The 14,759-nt window shown below is 37.9% G+C and overlaps 2 protein-coding genes across 2 annotated transcripts in view; one reads left to right on the plus strand and one right to left on the minus strand.

Annotated features, from left to right (window-relative positions):
• Positions 1-14,584, plus strand: part of AHRR (aryl hydrocarbon receptor repressor) — an 89,799-nt gene extending 75,215 nt beyond the window's left edge. The window contains exons 7-11 of the mRNA XM_048939255.1: positions 529-662; positions 1,344-1,540; positions 2,416-2,534; positions 3,302-3,443; positions 5,842-14,584. Of these exons, the coding sequence (XP_048795212.1) occupies positions 529-662; positions 1,344-1,540; positions 2,416-2,534; positions 3,302-3,443; positions 5,842-6,958 (1,709 nt within the window). The 3' untranslated portion in view covers positions 6,959-14,584. The remainder of the gene's footprint in view (positions 1-528; positions 663-1,343; positions 1,541-2,415; positions 2,535-3,301; positions 3,444-5,841) is intronic.
• CTNNAL1 (catenin alpha like 1) overlaps positions 1-14,759 on the minus strand; it is a 596,511-nt gene that overhangs the window by 117,102 nt on the left and 464,650 nt on the right. The window lies entirely within an intron of this gene.

Consider the following 14,759-nt stretch of genomic DNA (forward strand, 5'->3'; position numbering starts at 1 on the left):
AGTGGAGGATCTTAATTCCTGAGTTCATTCTTCTGTATGTATACTTGTGTGTGTCTTTTGGGAAATAAATGTTTCAAAAGCTATGCACCTGTAGTCCAAAAATGGCAAATGCTTCATTAAAAACCGAGAAGGCAACAGCTGAACGTTAGCTAATCAGCCACTGTTCATTTGTTTTATTTTTGTTTTTGCTTTTCTTGCATTAGCATTTTTTTCCTGATTTTGTTGCTTTTTCTAATGTACAATCTCTAGTCTCTGATATTACAATCTGTAACATCTGTTACCCTGCTCTGTATCATTAAAACCGACAAGAATTCAGGAAGTAAAGCAAAGTTTTTGAAGAGAGTCACCTGAATCCCATCGTAAAGCCTGTCTTTTTTCGTTTGGTAGAGCATCTCCAGATATGCCTGTACATAATGCAGTTAAATATTCACCCCTCCATAAAACAGCGTTTAGCAATTTCCTTTTCAAGTGGGTACAGAACAGCTTTATTCTTTTCTAGTGTGATCTGATACATATTGTTGTTGACAGGAGAAGAATATATTCTCAGTAAATTGTTTAAAGCACAAGAGAATGACAGCACAACAACAGATTATTCTTCCTTCTTAACTCGTTGTTTCATCTGTCGAGTTCGCTGCTTGTTGGACAGTACTTCTGGCTTCCTTGTAAGTCTAATTTTACTTAGACAACAGTAGTCATGATGCTCTAGATTTAAATTACTTCAGATGAAAAATAGGGGAGCATGCATAGATTGCTTGCAGCCATAGATAGAATATGCTTTTCACTTGTACTCTAACAAGAAACAACTAAAGACATTTATTAATATGTGTGAAAAATGATGGAAGAAAAGGCTGTAATATTTCAAGTTGAAAGAACTGATAAATGTTTATGTTTTAAGCTCTCTTGGACAATATCTGACAATATCTGCCCACTGTTTGCACAAGCGTGGCAAAACTAAGTTTCAGTCATTAGCATTTATTCATAAAGTGTTACTTAGAGGAACAGGAATAAAACTGATTCCTTTTTCACTTTAATAATAATAATAAAAAAAATTAAAAAGTCTTTTGCATTCTTAATACTCTTGCTAAGAATATTCTTGCTAAGAGTGGCTTATTTCTAGAAATCACTTCTTTGCTTACTAAAGACCAATCTTGGTTTTTCTTCTAACAATGACAAGTTTGCAAAGAAAATGAGGAATAGTGAGAGATAGAAAATTGTTTTTTTTCCTCCCTGTTTCAAAACTGGTTTTGTTGTTACTTAATCAATAGGTGGCATATTTACTGGCATTTTTAAAATGTTTATACATGAAACGCGTAAGATAATTCTGTTGTGTTCTTATATAACAGACAATGCAGTTTCAAGGCAAACTGAAGTTTCTTTTTGGACAAAGGAAGAAGTCCTCATCAGGAGCAGTATTACCACCTCAGCTGTCCTTATTCTGCATAGTGGTACCACTACTTCTCCCTTCTGTGACAGAGATGAAGATGAAAAGCCTACTTGTGAAAACAAAACACAAAGCTGATGATGCAGCAGTGAATGCAAAGTATTTTCAAATTAATCATATAGCATTTAGTAAAATGTACTGTGAGCTTCCAGTTTATTAAATGTACAAGTGATGCTAAATGACTCTCTATGTTAACTTTTTCTTAGAAAGTAAATATGCATCATTTATCTGGATTCTCCTTCCTAGTCTTTGGAAGTTATCAAAGAAATATTTCATTCTACCAGCTGTAACAGTGGAAAACTGGGCAGTGATTAAGGATTTGACAAAAAAAAAGAAAAAAAGTGCTTCATATATTTCCTATCTCATTTGTATTATTATTATTTTGTTTATATTTAAAAAGAACCAACACTTCAGTGTTTCGTTTGCTTCAGGTTTAAATCATGCTGTCCAAGGATGGTCAGAAAATGTATATAGCAATTTCTAGTCTGATGGTCTTAACGAAGGAAAAAGTTTGGAAAGGATTATTACAGAATTTACAAACTTTGATACATATTTCCAACTAAAGATTGGAAGAAATCCATTTAAATCACATGATTGTTGCAGACTGAAGTCATGGTAATCTTTAAGTGCACTGCTGGTGAGTAAGTACCTTGAACGACAAGCAGAGCAGAATGAACACAATGCTTGTCTCCATTCAAGCTGGAACTTACTATTCCACATATAGTAAGCCATGAGCAGAATGCTCCTAAATATAACTATTCCTTTGAATTGAATGCAGAATTCCAGTCATACTCCAGTTTGAGCAACTGTATGATGAAACATAGATGATTATTTAATGTTGGTTATTATATATTTAAAGCATCAATCTTTGAAAATGGTCAACAGCTTGAAAATCACACATCTTTCAGAGTCTGTAATTTTGCTTTGTTGTTATTTGCTGACAAGGAATTTTCCCCATTTTCTGACCCTTACAGCTCCAGTTCCAAAGGTAATTCAGGTCTGTGTGAAGCAGCAGAATTATATGGAAGAAATAGTCATCATGAAGGTGCAACTTTTGCTAATGTATTACAGATTACTGAAAACCAATTCAAAGGTATATATGCTAAGTACTTTTAGTTTATATACAGCCTGTGGAGAAAGAATCTTGCCTTTTCTTTTCACCTGGTAGGCTTTCCAGGTGTCAGTCCCATTTCTCCCTTTTTTATTCTTTTCTTTATAACAATCATATCTATTCCTATGTGAAGAAAACTAGAAAATGTATTATTGATGCTAGTTTTCCCCAAAGATCAGAAAGTAGAAGGAAAATAAAAAAAAATATATTCTCTTGTGAGCTCAGATTTGCTTGTGACTTTGACTCACGCTTTCCCAGTGTTTGGGTGTTGCAACACTGTGAGAATCTGCGCTGTATTTCAGATTTTTGCAATGGATAGAATTCTCATGGTGAGTCTTCTCCAAAGGGCAACTTCTTCTGTAGAATTGTAGTCAGCCTTTGGTTGTACCTGCAAAAGCCTGTAACTTCTTTAACACCATTGTTACAGCCTCATTTTTCATTAATATTTTATCACTGATACAGGAATACTATTGAGAGGGAGAAACTGCTAATGAAATAATAATACTGAAATACCTTTCATTACAGCTGAAGTGTTTCTAATCACCACCTTAGATTTTTCAAATTTTATTCTTCATGTAGTTTTCCCAGTTCTGTGACATATTTTAGTACATACTTTGCTGATGATGATGATTCCAAGGCAGCAAACCTGTTGGCATTCACCAGTAAAAAATAAAAATAATTTTTAAAAGCTAAGAAAAAAATATTAAAAACTGCTTGGATTAAAATATACTTTCTTTTAAATTGCATAGCGAAGAATAATGGAGAAAATGGCATTTCTCTAGTCAAAGTACAAACAAATGAAGATCACTGGGTCTGGGTTCAAGCTAACACTCAACTTCTGTATCGAAGTGGTTGTTCAGAATATGTTGTTGCCCAACAGCAAATGCTAAAGTAAGTATATTTTCCAATACTAAAAAAAACCATATTTTAGAATTCCTAATGTCTGAGATCTTTAAATGGGTGTCGCATCCTAAGAAAATATGTGTATAAGGAGGACTTAGTTTATTTAACAAATAAAAATCCATTTATGTCCCAGATCATGTGAGAAGGCTGTTATAATCCTAAAGAACATGTTTGCATTCTTCAGTCTTCTTTCTGCTGAAGTTGAGTGTACATACATATTAAAAAAGTATTCCAGGCTCTTTCGTTCTTAATATGTTTTGGCTTTCTTGCACAAAAATGTATCTTGGGGTTTGGTTTTACATTACAGCTGAAACTGTTGATTTAGTGCCCTGGCTTTTCCCAATATTTGATAATGTTAAGCTATTTTTTTTGTCTTTGTGGATGACAGTTGAGCTTATGTTTTCAGTTGTGGCTGTTCAGCACAATCCAAACAGGAATGTTCGTATTTATTGTATGTTTGTAGATCTTATACCTAGCTGGCTGTAGGCTCAGCCTTGGAGTGAAAACTATACCCAGCAGATGTGTGTTCAGAGAGGAATTCTCCACTGGATTTTCCCCTTTCCTCCTGCATAGGCTTTTCCTCCTTCCACCATGGGACTGTCCCAGTTCACACCCGTCTGAGGGAAGAGCAGGGGCCAGGAGATTTACGTAGCCACCACCTGGTCCTGAGGAAAACATGTGACCAGTATTTCTGCTCTTCTCTTTTCGGATGCCTTGCAGCTGGAAAAATAAATGAAAAATAATCTTTGAATTTCTAGAGTAGATACGCCTTGCAGGCAGCATATCTTTGGGATCTTTTGAATAGGAGAGGACCTCTCACCTCTTTACTTTTACTGGGATGGCACAAACATCATCTTGCCATGCAAAGTAATGAACTTCAACAAAACAGATTAAGAGTGGCTGTTCCTTGTACTCAACTCTCCACTTTACGTTGTTTTCTGTGCAATTGAACATGCTCTTTGATGCTTTCTTAGTTACATTTTTACACTCTGAGTCATTTAAATCTACCTTTTTGTTTAGTAGTTCCTACAAGCTGAAGCGTCGCTAGAGTTGGCCTCACAGATGATACTCAGTTCTGTTCTCCTGCTAGTGTGCAGTAGATTCCACCTGTTCTTTTTACCCTCACTACTTTTTTGTTTTGTTCTGTGGGCTTGTTTTGTTTTATTGAAATGCATGCTATCTTCCTGGAAACATACCTTCTTTCGAGAAATTTCACTGTTTCACTGTGAAATCCTTGATTTGGTGATCTAAACTTTTACTACTATTTGCATATTTTCCACTCTATTTTCCCAATTACACCGTTTCCCAAGAGGTAATTCTGCAACGAACTTGCATCCCAGAACACTTAAAAAGAAGTAGAAAGAAAATGCTCTCTGTTCTTGGCTGTATGTTCGTAACGGTGGGAAGTTCTCTCTTTATAATAGCACGAACTCCCCCTACTGGAAATTCCTATACTTGCGCATTAAGTCCATACCCAGGGATAACGTTTCTGACAGCGAGTCAAGAAAAAAGTCTTCTGAAAACCTCTCCAGTTTTTCATGCCTGGCTCCTTACTGCAGTGTCCACTTCTCATGCTGACAAGGAGGGTGCAGGTTCATAGCACAGACTGTGCATGATTGCAAAACAGCACATTTGCAAATTCCAGCAAAATTGGAGTTCGGAGTTAAAAAAAACCTGCTGCACTGAGTACGAAAATACTCAGGCAATTTTCTTTGTCTGGACTCTTAAAAAATGTTGAGTTCTTCAGTGTTAGGGCATGGAAAATTAATTCACTGATCATCTTGGAAAATTAAAGACAAAACAAATTAAGCTGGCCATGTAAAATAACTCTGCGTCCAATATGAACATCTGTGACTATTCTGGACACTTAATTTGGGTATTTTGTTTCCTCTCTCTAATTATGCATTCTCAAAATATAAGACCCCCATGTTTCATACTCAAATTGCTTTGATGAGAAAGTTCTTAGGCATCTTAATAACTCCTTGCAAACAAAATACATCTCATTTAACATGCTGTTTGCACCCCATCCATTAGATACGTTTTAACAGACGAATGACAGTGTAAGGTAGTTACCATACAGTACACAGAATACTACAATATTTAAGGGCTTATGAACTCTGTGCCTCAACTAAATGTATGTTGTAACTTAAATGTCAGAGTGCCACAGAAAGGTATTCTTGCACAAAGTGGTGCTCACATGCATGGAAACTCTTTTTTTTCTATCTTGGACAAATACGAAGTTTATACGGAAAAGAGAATGAGGTACTAAACTAAGGAAAGAAATAGTGCTTGTAATATGTATCCAATTACTCCATTTGTACCATAGAAAAGGTCAATTTAGAAACCTTTTACTGAATGTTTTCTTTTTTCCTACTGTTACTGAAAGGGATGAAGATGAACAACTGAAGATACCGAACAGTTTTGCCAGTTTGAAGGGAAACCTGGAAGGACTTTCCTACAACAGTGCCATTGAAACTCTGGGCCAACTGAAGCATCTCAACTGGACAGCAGTAAAAAATGAGCAAGATAATGTAAAAGTGAAGTTTGAGCCTCATACAAATGGTGAGTGTTTCGTGCAGGAGGAATCTCTCAGTTCTAATGCACCAATTTTAGGCGTTCAAAACAACTGCACCACAAACAGTAGCTGGACTTTCAGAAATTCAAGCTCTTGTTCTATAAATCAGCGAATGAATGCGTGTTCAAACCGAAGAGCTGGATCGTTCTACAACAGGGACCAAAGTTTCTTAAATTTAGCATCAACTTGTCCTTCCCACTGGGGTAGTGCAGAAAATTGTCAGTCTTACTCAGGCTTACAACAGCGTGCTGTGGAGAACTATACTACAGACCACCTGAAACTGCAGAGATCATTAATATCCTCGGAGTCTCTCTATGATGCATCATTTCCCTTGGATATGCCTATCAAAACAGAATACGATTCTGATTCTGAAAACATTGCTGATAACTACCCGATGCCACAAAACCGAGCTTGGCTGGATGAGAACGGCACCATGAGGAAGCAGTTGTTCAGCTATCCCAATAGGGTGCACCTTAAAGCAGAACCGGACCTCTGTCAGCAAGCTTCACTTTGCCAGAAGCCAAGGCACTGCCTCTACACACCACATAACTGGCAGTGCATTGTAGCAAATCATCCCAGCAACCTCAGTCTGAACAGATCTTGCAAGGGTTTGCGTAACAGAGAGGTGGCCCCGTTTTGCCCCCAGAACTCCTCCGCCTGCTTGGAAAGCCTGCCTGACCTGCCGCACGCCGAGGGCTATGGCCAATTCTACAGCCCTGCTCCAGGGGAGAAGGAGCAGAGTAATGAGGTGTTTAAAATGCCATGTGAATTTAAAAACCCTTGCTTGGTTCAAGCGATCAAGCGTGAGCCCCTGGATTCCCCACCATTGTCCAACATTGGACAGAACAGAGCGCACATGAGCTTCCCTGAAAATACAATAGCAGGTCCTGTGCCTCATAAAGTCACTGAATGTACATTCTTACAATAGATTTTATAGCATTGGGAATATTTATAATGTTGAAAGCAAGAAGAAATTGTAGCTTCACTTCCAGTTGGGTTAAATGAGTTACTGAAATTAAAAAACAGTGGAAAGATGTTAAGTGTGTGTGTGTGCGTGTACCTCTGTGTGTGGAACAAAACAGACACAGATGCACACTCACTCCCACACATGCCTTTAAACACAGCCATTCTCTTAGTGATCTTTGGAAAGTAAGAAAGACAAAACCTCAGATACAGAAAAATAATCAGTAATTATTGCACAGGTGTACCTGCTAATGTGTCTTCATCCTTTTTCCTCTCATGTCTGCAGTTCTGTAACAAGGTGTAGCTATTTCTGATTTTTGCCTTTGCTCTTTTTTTTCAAGGTGATGTGATGCCTCTGTGAAAAGACAAAATGTTTATGGTGTTCATTGTGGCCAGGAGTTTACCTTTGGAGTTATTCAGTTTTATTTTTAGCCACTCTAATAAGTATCAGCTATTCCTTTTGCTCAACACTGAGCTAATGACAACAGGAAAGGGCTCCCCAAACACACAGAGTATTCTTGATTTAAATGGACAGCATTAATTTAAAACAAATAACATTCACGAAATGCATTACAAGTTATTGCACTTCACATAGCTTTTTTTCCATGTTTTCTAGACAATAATAATGCTTTAATACACATTTTCCATTTTAAAGCCATTTGCCTTTCATGTTGCTGTTTGAAAGACTGAACAATAGGATGTTATCCACTTCTTTAAGTGAGTTACAAAAGGTTTCTAAATGTACATGAGAAGAAAATATTTCACCAGTTATCTTCCCTGCTCTTGTAACATTAACATAAGAAATGCACTTTTAAAAGTGATGGTATCTCTTTGACTGATAGCAGCCTGTTAGTCATTATTATCTGACAGCAAAACTCAAATCCCGCGCTAAGATTAGAAACATTTTTTTAAAAAGCATCCTCATTTCATTTTCTAAACAAAATGTAAATCTTACTGAGAGACGACTGGATTTATGACTTTCAAAAGCACTTTGGTGCACTTCTGTGCTTTTGAAAACAGATCCATATGCTTTCTTTCGAAGCCAGATAGTCACATATTTCCACTTTAAAAAACAATCTACAACTTCAGTTTTGTTTGTTGTAGTTTGACTCCTGCACTAATTTTGTTTTAAAATTGCACTATTTCAACTTTATATCACCTTCAACTATAGAAAACCCATATCATTAAAAAAAAACCCACAACTAGATGTATATGTGCTTTTTTTAAAGAAGTCCTATAGTGAATGTTTTCTTTTTCAAAATGTTATGAATAATTCTGATGTCTTCATTTCTTCTAGCCACTGTGGGCATGACTGTACACATGCCAGTGAAGTGGCATAAATTTCTCCCTAATGCTGTAAGTGGCATAAGTGCAGTTTTCAGGTAGGGGAATAGTTTTGCACAGGGAGTGGCACATGGGAGGCTGCTCTTCTCCAAGTCTGGTAGAAGTTACTGCCTGCACATTAGAGTTGGCAGAAGTAAACACTTCTGACATGCATTCTCTGCATGTCAGTTCAGCTTATGAACAATGGTTTGATCTGAAATGCTGCACTTTACACAGAAATAAAACTTTTGATGATTGTCCTGCGTAAAGACGTGTTCCCCACAGAAAGGCAAGAGTGGATAAGAAGGGCAATAATGTCTTTCTGCAGCTCAAGTTAATTCTGCCATAGTCCAGCTGATCTAACTCAAGCAAGAGAACATCTCAGTTTTTTGGCATCTGAGATGTATCAGTTCCCTGCTAACCATATACTGTCCCTTACTTGAGACAGTCTTGATATCTTTGCCTTCACACTTTCACCAGTGGGTACAATGCAACGTCAGACCCAATTCAGAGATGAAACTGTAATGGTGGAATTTACTCCACAGTCTAGTACATCATTGTTCATCTCACATAAAGCTAAGCCCAATCAGGCAAATTGATCTTGGTATTCAAGTGAGACTATGAGAAATCAGCAGAGCTGCACAAAGTCTGCCCCACTGATTCACTGTCTACAAGAACAAGAGCAGAAAAGGGGTATTGTAGAGATAGGGCAATGTGGAGCAAGTGAAGGACATGTTGGCATGACTGCCAGAAAGCTGTTTGTTAACTCCACTCTTGGACTCACCATGATACTCCCCCAGATGAGACTGCCCAGGCCTGCCTGGTTCAGCACTACCTTACATCTTCTCTTATCATTTGGATTAGTGCAATGTGACCATAAAACACTACTGTCCACATCTAGAAATGCTGATGCCATTTTGCACAGATGTAAATGGTCACAACAGGGGCAATGTTGTAGAGCACTGTGCCTCCGAGTGCCTTGGCTGTGCTTACAAATATTTCATGGCATAACTACAGAGGCAGAATTGTACCATCCCAACAGAAGTTCTCTAAAGTTCTTCCGATACAGAATGAAGTCTATTTTGTTGACTTATCTTAATCTAAAGCTCTTCTGGTCTATTTCAGCAGAGAAGACTTTTCTCAGGCTCCCAACAAATCCAGTCATATTTTAGTCAACAGATATTGTGGGAGTTGGTTAAACTCCTGCATGTAGGAAAATCTAATTTGATACAAGAATGGCCTTCTGAGAGGATGAATTAAGCTGTCACTTCAAATGAGATGTCACCTCCTAACTCCTCCCTGTTCAAGTATGATCAGATTTCCTTCCTTATTCTTCCATAAAGTCTAAATCCATTAAAAATCAGGTTTGATTTTATCCACTTAGCTTGTGGCCACATTGTTACTGCAGGGCTCACATCAAAAAAAAGTGTTATCAGTGGAGTCTGTTCTGGGAAAAGCTATCACATATGCAGCAGTCTCCTATGAAATGCGCTTATTAAGAGATGGGCACCTTATTGTACTTTTGGACAACTGCTGGCCACTGTTGATAGTAAGGAAAAAAAAAGGTCACTTTTGTTTAAGAACTTTGCATATTGCACTAGTTGGGAAAATAAATGCTGAAAACCAGTCTCTTCTTATCTGTTTTTCAAGAGCAGGAATCTGTCCTTCATCCCCTCTGGATTAAAATCTGACATTGCATTGTACCCTGTTAAATTACCAGTGATTTACTGTTATAAAACCTTTTTATACCCAGGCATTAATGATTCCATGGCAGGAGAAAAAGACAGGGCAGTTGCTTTAAATTGTTACTTTCTCTTTGTAGTGGTCACTGTTTTGGTACTATTGGTACTCCTTTAAAAACTACCGTTGAGAAAAGAAGAGTTTAAGATGCTTCCAGTCAGTGATGTTTGGCTTTCATCCTTAGTAAGTTGGTATTTATATCCTCCAAGCACAGCCCTGAGATCTGTTTTAGGACCTCCCAGTGTATTTATTGTACGAAGAAAAAAATTCCTCTCATAGAAGAAATGCCCAGTGAAATGCTTGTGTGCTGCAAACACAGTATTCAGGCTGAAAGAAATGCATTTCTTTTTCCAGTGTGGACTTTCTAAGACCTGGCTGACAATATCATTCAGACTTCCTCAGCTGTAAATTCTTCAGTCAGAGGCAGAACAAACTTCTTAATTCTGGTATTCAGAGGTTTGGTGGTTTGTTTTCTTGGATTTATGTGATTTTTTGGTGTGTTTTTTGTAGTTGTCTGAGAGTGCATCTGCCTCTGAGATGTTACTTAGACCACAGACAGCAGAGATTATTATCAGTGCTAAAGCTATTGCCTTCACTGTAAATTTGGCCCCATTTAGCTATTAGCAGACAGCTGCACAGAACCTTACAAATACTGGTCCAATTAAAGCATACCACTTAAACCTCCTGTTTTTACTTAAAAACTAGCCTGATTTGAGCTAAGGGTAAGTGTGTACCATAGAGTGGACTTTTTTGGCTATTCTAAGGTTTGCCAGGATGCAGTTAAGACCAGTGGCTGAAACTGGGGCAGACCTTCACTGTAGGTAACACTATCAATAATTTATATTTAATCCAGACTCTTAGGATACCAAAATAGAACTTTGTTTTGGGAATCTAAAGAGAGAGCAGTGTGTGTGCAAGGAATGACCTGGTTTCAGTTGGTCCACAGTCTGGAGATCTAACTAGTGAAATAGAAGAGCAAACAGCTATACCTAAATTCTTTGTAGGACAGACTGACTTCCTAGTACTTGATTATAATGTGTTCATGTTTTCATTGCCCTTAATTAGATGACACTGATATATTGAAATCCTTAGAATTGAGTCTCAGTGTCCTCTGGATGGCTTAGGGAGGTCTGACATTTGTGTGTCAGGCAGTTCAGAATGACTTCTTCTTATGATCCTTGAGATAGTATTAACATTGACAGGGCATGTGCAATTCTCCTGGAAATTCCCAATGCTTAAAATACTTACGTGGAAAGCATCCAGCCTGAGGCAAGGAATTGTTTGTGGGATAGAATCAGCTTCTGCTGCTTGGAAGCCCTGCTTAACTCTTTCTGTTGAAGCCATATTGGAACTTAAGTAGAACAACCCACCCAGGGTATTTATTTCATAAAAGCCATTAATTTATCAAAAAAAAAAAAAAAAAAAAAAAAAAAAAAGGATATTTTAATTGAAAGAAGAAAAAGATATAATTTCTTCTATCTATAAATACATATATTGCCTCAGGTAGTCACAAAATAAACCCTTACTCATTTTCTTTCATTGGAGTGTCATGTAACTAAGATCCCAGCTCAGTGGTAGATGTATAGAGCTTTCCTACTTTATTTTTTGTCTTTTCCTTCTGTTCACTCACTAGAAAATAAGTTTCTTCCCCTGGATTTTCCTCCTCTCTTAAGTCTTGTAAAATCCTCTATGAAATCTCGTGTTGTAACTGAAGCAGACTTCTGTAATATGTGCATTAGAGGTTCTGCAGGTGGCCATGCTCAGGGTTTAGCCACATGGCTCTCATTTAGCCGAACATGACTGATAGGTGAAGGCTACCAGTAGCTCATGTTCATAGATGCCATCATCCTGACAAGTACACCTTTGAATCCAAGTGGCACATATTCACACATTTCCCCATGATACTATCATAACTACTTTCCTCCCCCTGCAAACATACCATGTCCTTTTCTTCTCTTCTTTCTCTCACCTATCACAGTGCTTTTTTACCTGTAGAGAACTGTGTTCTATATGCTGGCCTGAGTGACATTTTCTCAAAATTGATATTCTTAGTTTTTAGATTTGTCTTTGCTTGTAACAAACTGCTCTCAGATACTCTGAAATCTGAGTCAAGTCAAATATGACGAACAGTGTTTCTGGAGCTGTGGAGTATGCATTGATAAAATTTAACTGAATTACAAGTTTTATCACATTAGAAGTTGTGTTGGGATGTACATTGAGATAGATTCCAATTTCTTTAAATTTAGTTTGAATTTAGATAGAAATTCAAATGTAGTTTGAAGTGCATACTTCAATTAACAGCACTGAACAAGATCATCAATGACAGTGTTTGGGGAGAAAGAGTAAAACATTATTACTAAGACAAATCTGATGATGAAGAATTATCACCTTAAGTGACACGTTGCTGTCAAGGTGTTTTGTGACTACAGCATTAATTCATTGCCAGCAATTCTGTGCTCTTTGAAAACAAGGATTGAGGTCATTCAGTGCTAGGCTGTGTTTCTCCATCACACTGAAAGCATCATTCTAGGAGGCATGCAGTGCTCCTCTTCCTTGCACGGAGTTACTCTTTGGAACTATGATAAATTTAGTGTCTGCATTAACACCCTTGCAGCTGGTCATTGCCACTGAACTGTCACTTGGTGCTCTGGTTGTGCAGCCTGAATTGGAATCCCAGAATTTCCTGGTTGTGACACAGTTGCAGTGACAGCTGTACAACATTCAAAACTTCCTTTTCACACTTGTATTGGTAGAATTATGGTTTTCCATTGCCTAAGTATGAGGAAAACACAAACACGTGGCAGAAGGCAATATAAAGAGCATCAGTTTCATAGCTAATCTCAGTAATTTCAGTCAATTAATTAAAAGACTATGTTAAAAAATCAGATGAGGTTCTGGTTTAGAACTCTCCATTTTGCACAGGAGAGTGTCACAGGTGTGTCACCACTGTTCTGCTTCTTCTTAGGTCACACCTTGGTCTCTCCCTTCCTTATCCCATTACTGTCACTTCTGAACTTTTTTTCTTTCTTCTTCTTCTTCATCATTTTTTTTAATTATTTTTGCATCATTTTCTTCCTGTGTTTACTTAAAATCTGAGGCAATGGGAGGCAAGCAGCAACACTGTGTGTGGTTTTTTTGCTCTACTTTCATCATAGTCATAGAATCATAGAAAGGCTTGGGTTGGAAGGGATCTTAATGATCATCTAGTTCCAACCTCCCTGATGTGGGCAGGGTTGGATAGTCTGGAAGATTCTTCCTCTACATGACTAGCAGCGTTCCCTCTTCTGAAAGGGCTTTTCTTCACACTCCTTTACCTCTTCACAGGTTCCTAACGAAACCAAAGAACCCTTTCTTCCTTAAAGGTGTCTGTACCTATTGAAAAACTTCTCCTTTTTCTCCCTCAAGGTTTTCTACCTTTGTGATTTGTGATAGGATGGTACTTTGCAGCCTCCACTCTTTCTGTTTTGTGCCTCCATAACTTTATTATCTACTTCAGGCACACTTTCAAAGCTTTGCCAAAAGAACAACGTTATGCAGAAGTGCAATGCCCCATTACCTTCCCTGTCCCCTTTGAAGAAGACAGAGGTACTGACAGAAGTCTTGGAGTAATTACAGCTCATAAAACAGAAAAAAGTTCTTTTGCTGGGGAAGCTTACCCTACTTAGGCAGCTGTATTGCCAAGAAGCGCTTGAGCTGCCACCAGGAGTTTAATTCTTCAAGTATACACTGCCAAACGCTTTTGCGTTCAGACCTGCCCGCTCTTTACAGAAATGAAGGAGCCCACTTTCTTCTTTTTGGATCCTTCGTTTCTTTCCTACACGCCTTCATCCTTTCACTGTGCAGTTGCACTTTTAATATGTAATTTTCTAAAAGATGAGTATGGAAGTATTGTTTAGAGTGTACAGAGCAGTGTTTCCTATCAGTCCATTTTAGGTTTTGGAATCAGAGCTGCAAAGAATTATTGAGGGCTTCAATGTGACCCCATCTTAAGGCCTGTAACTGTTACAGAAACGTAGAAATAATAAAATACGGTATCAAAATCTGCTGTTAGCCATAAAAAAAATAAAAATAAAAAATTAAAAGTGCCATTCTTGTTCCTCCTAAGTCCAAACAGTAGAGGACAAGACTAAATAGAAAGAGCACAGAGACCAAGCAACACTTGGCCTGACTGCTTCTCCCCATCAGATGGGTATTACGTGAGCCCAATGTTATGGGCACAGCTCTGGAAGGACCAAGCCCCGTGCTGAGCACTGTGTGAGCACGCACCAGTGGGTGTACGGAGCAGGCATAAGGCTGATGCACTCGTGGAACTGCGGGGACGGGCATCAGCAAAGCCTGGAGCTGGGATCCTCTGCTAACGCGTAATCCAACCAGCAGCAACTATGCTGCTTCCTATACAGTTGTAATAGACCCCCCAGGTGTATCAGCAGCAGGCTAAGTAAATGTGTGGATTTTGTATTTTGGAATTTTGTTGTAACAGGTGCACTTTTCTGTTTTGTGGGTTTTTTTTTGGTTTGTTTGTTTTTTTGTTTGGTTTTTTTTTTTTATTATTGTACTGTTTTCTCAGTCTGCTTTTAGAGGGAACTTTCATGTGTATTTCTTAAATTATATTTTACATTTATTACCAGTCCGAAATGTAAAGTTCAGACATTTTAAAAGAAATAATAAATATTTGCATTTAAAGCCAAGCCCTGCCGTCCGTC

Source organism: Lagopus muta, chromosome 3 (assembly GCF_023343835.1).
Source record: "Lagopus muta isolate bLagMut1 chromosome 3, bLagMut1 primary, whole genome shotgun sequence".
Classification (NCBI taxonomy): Eukaryota; Metazoa; Chordata; class Aves; order Galliformes; family Phasianidae; genus Lagopus; species Lagopus muta.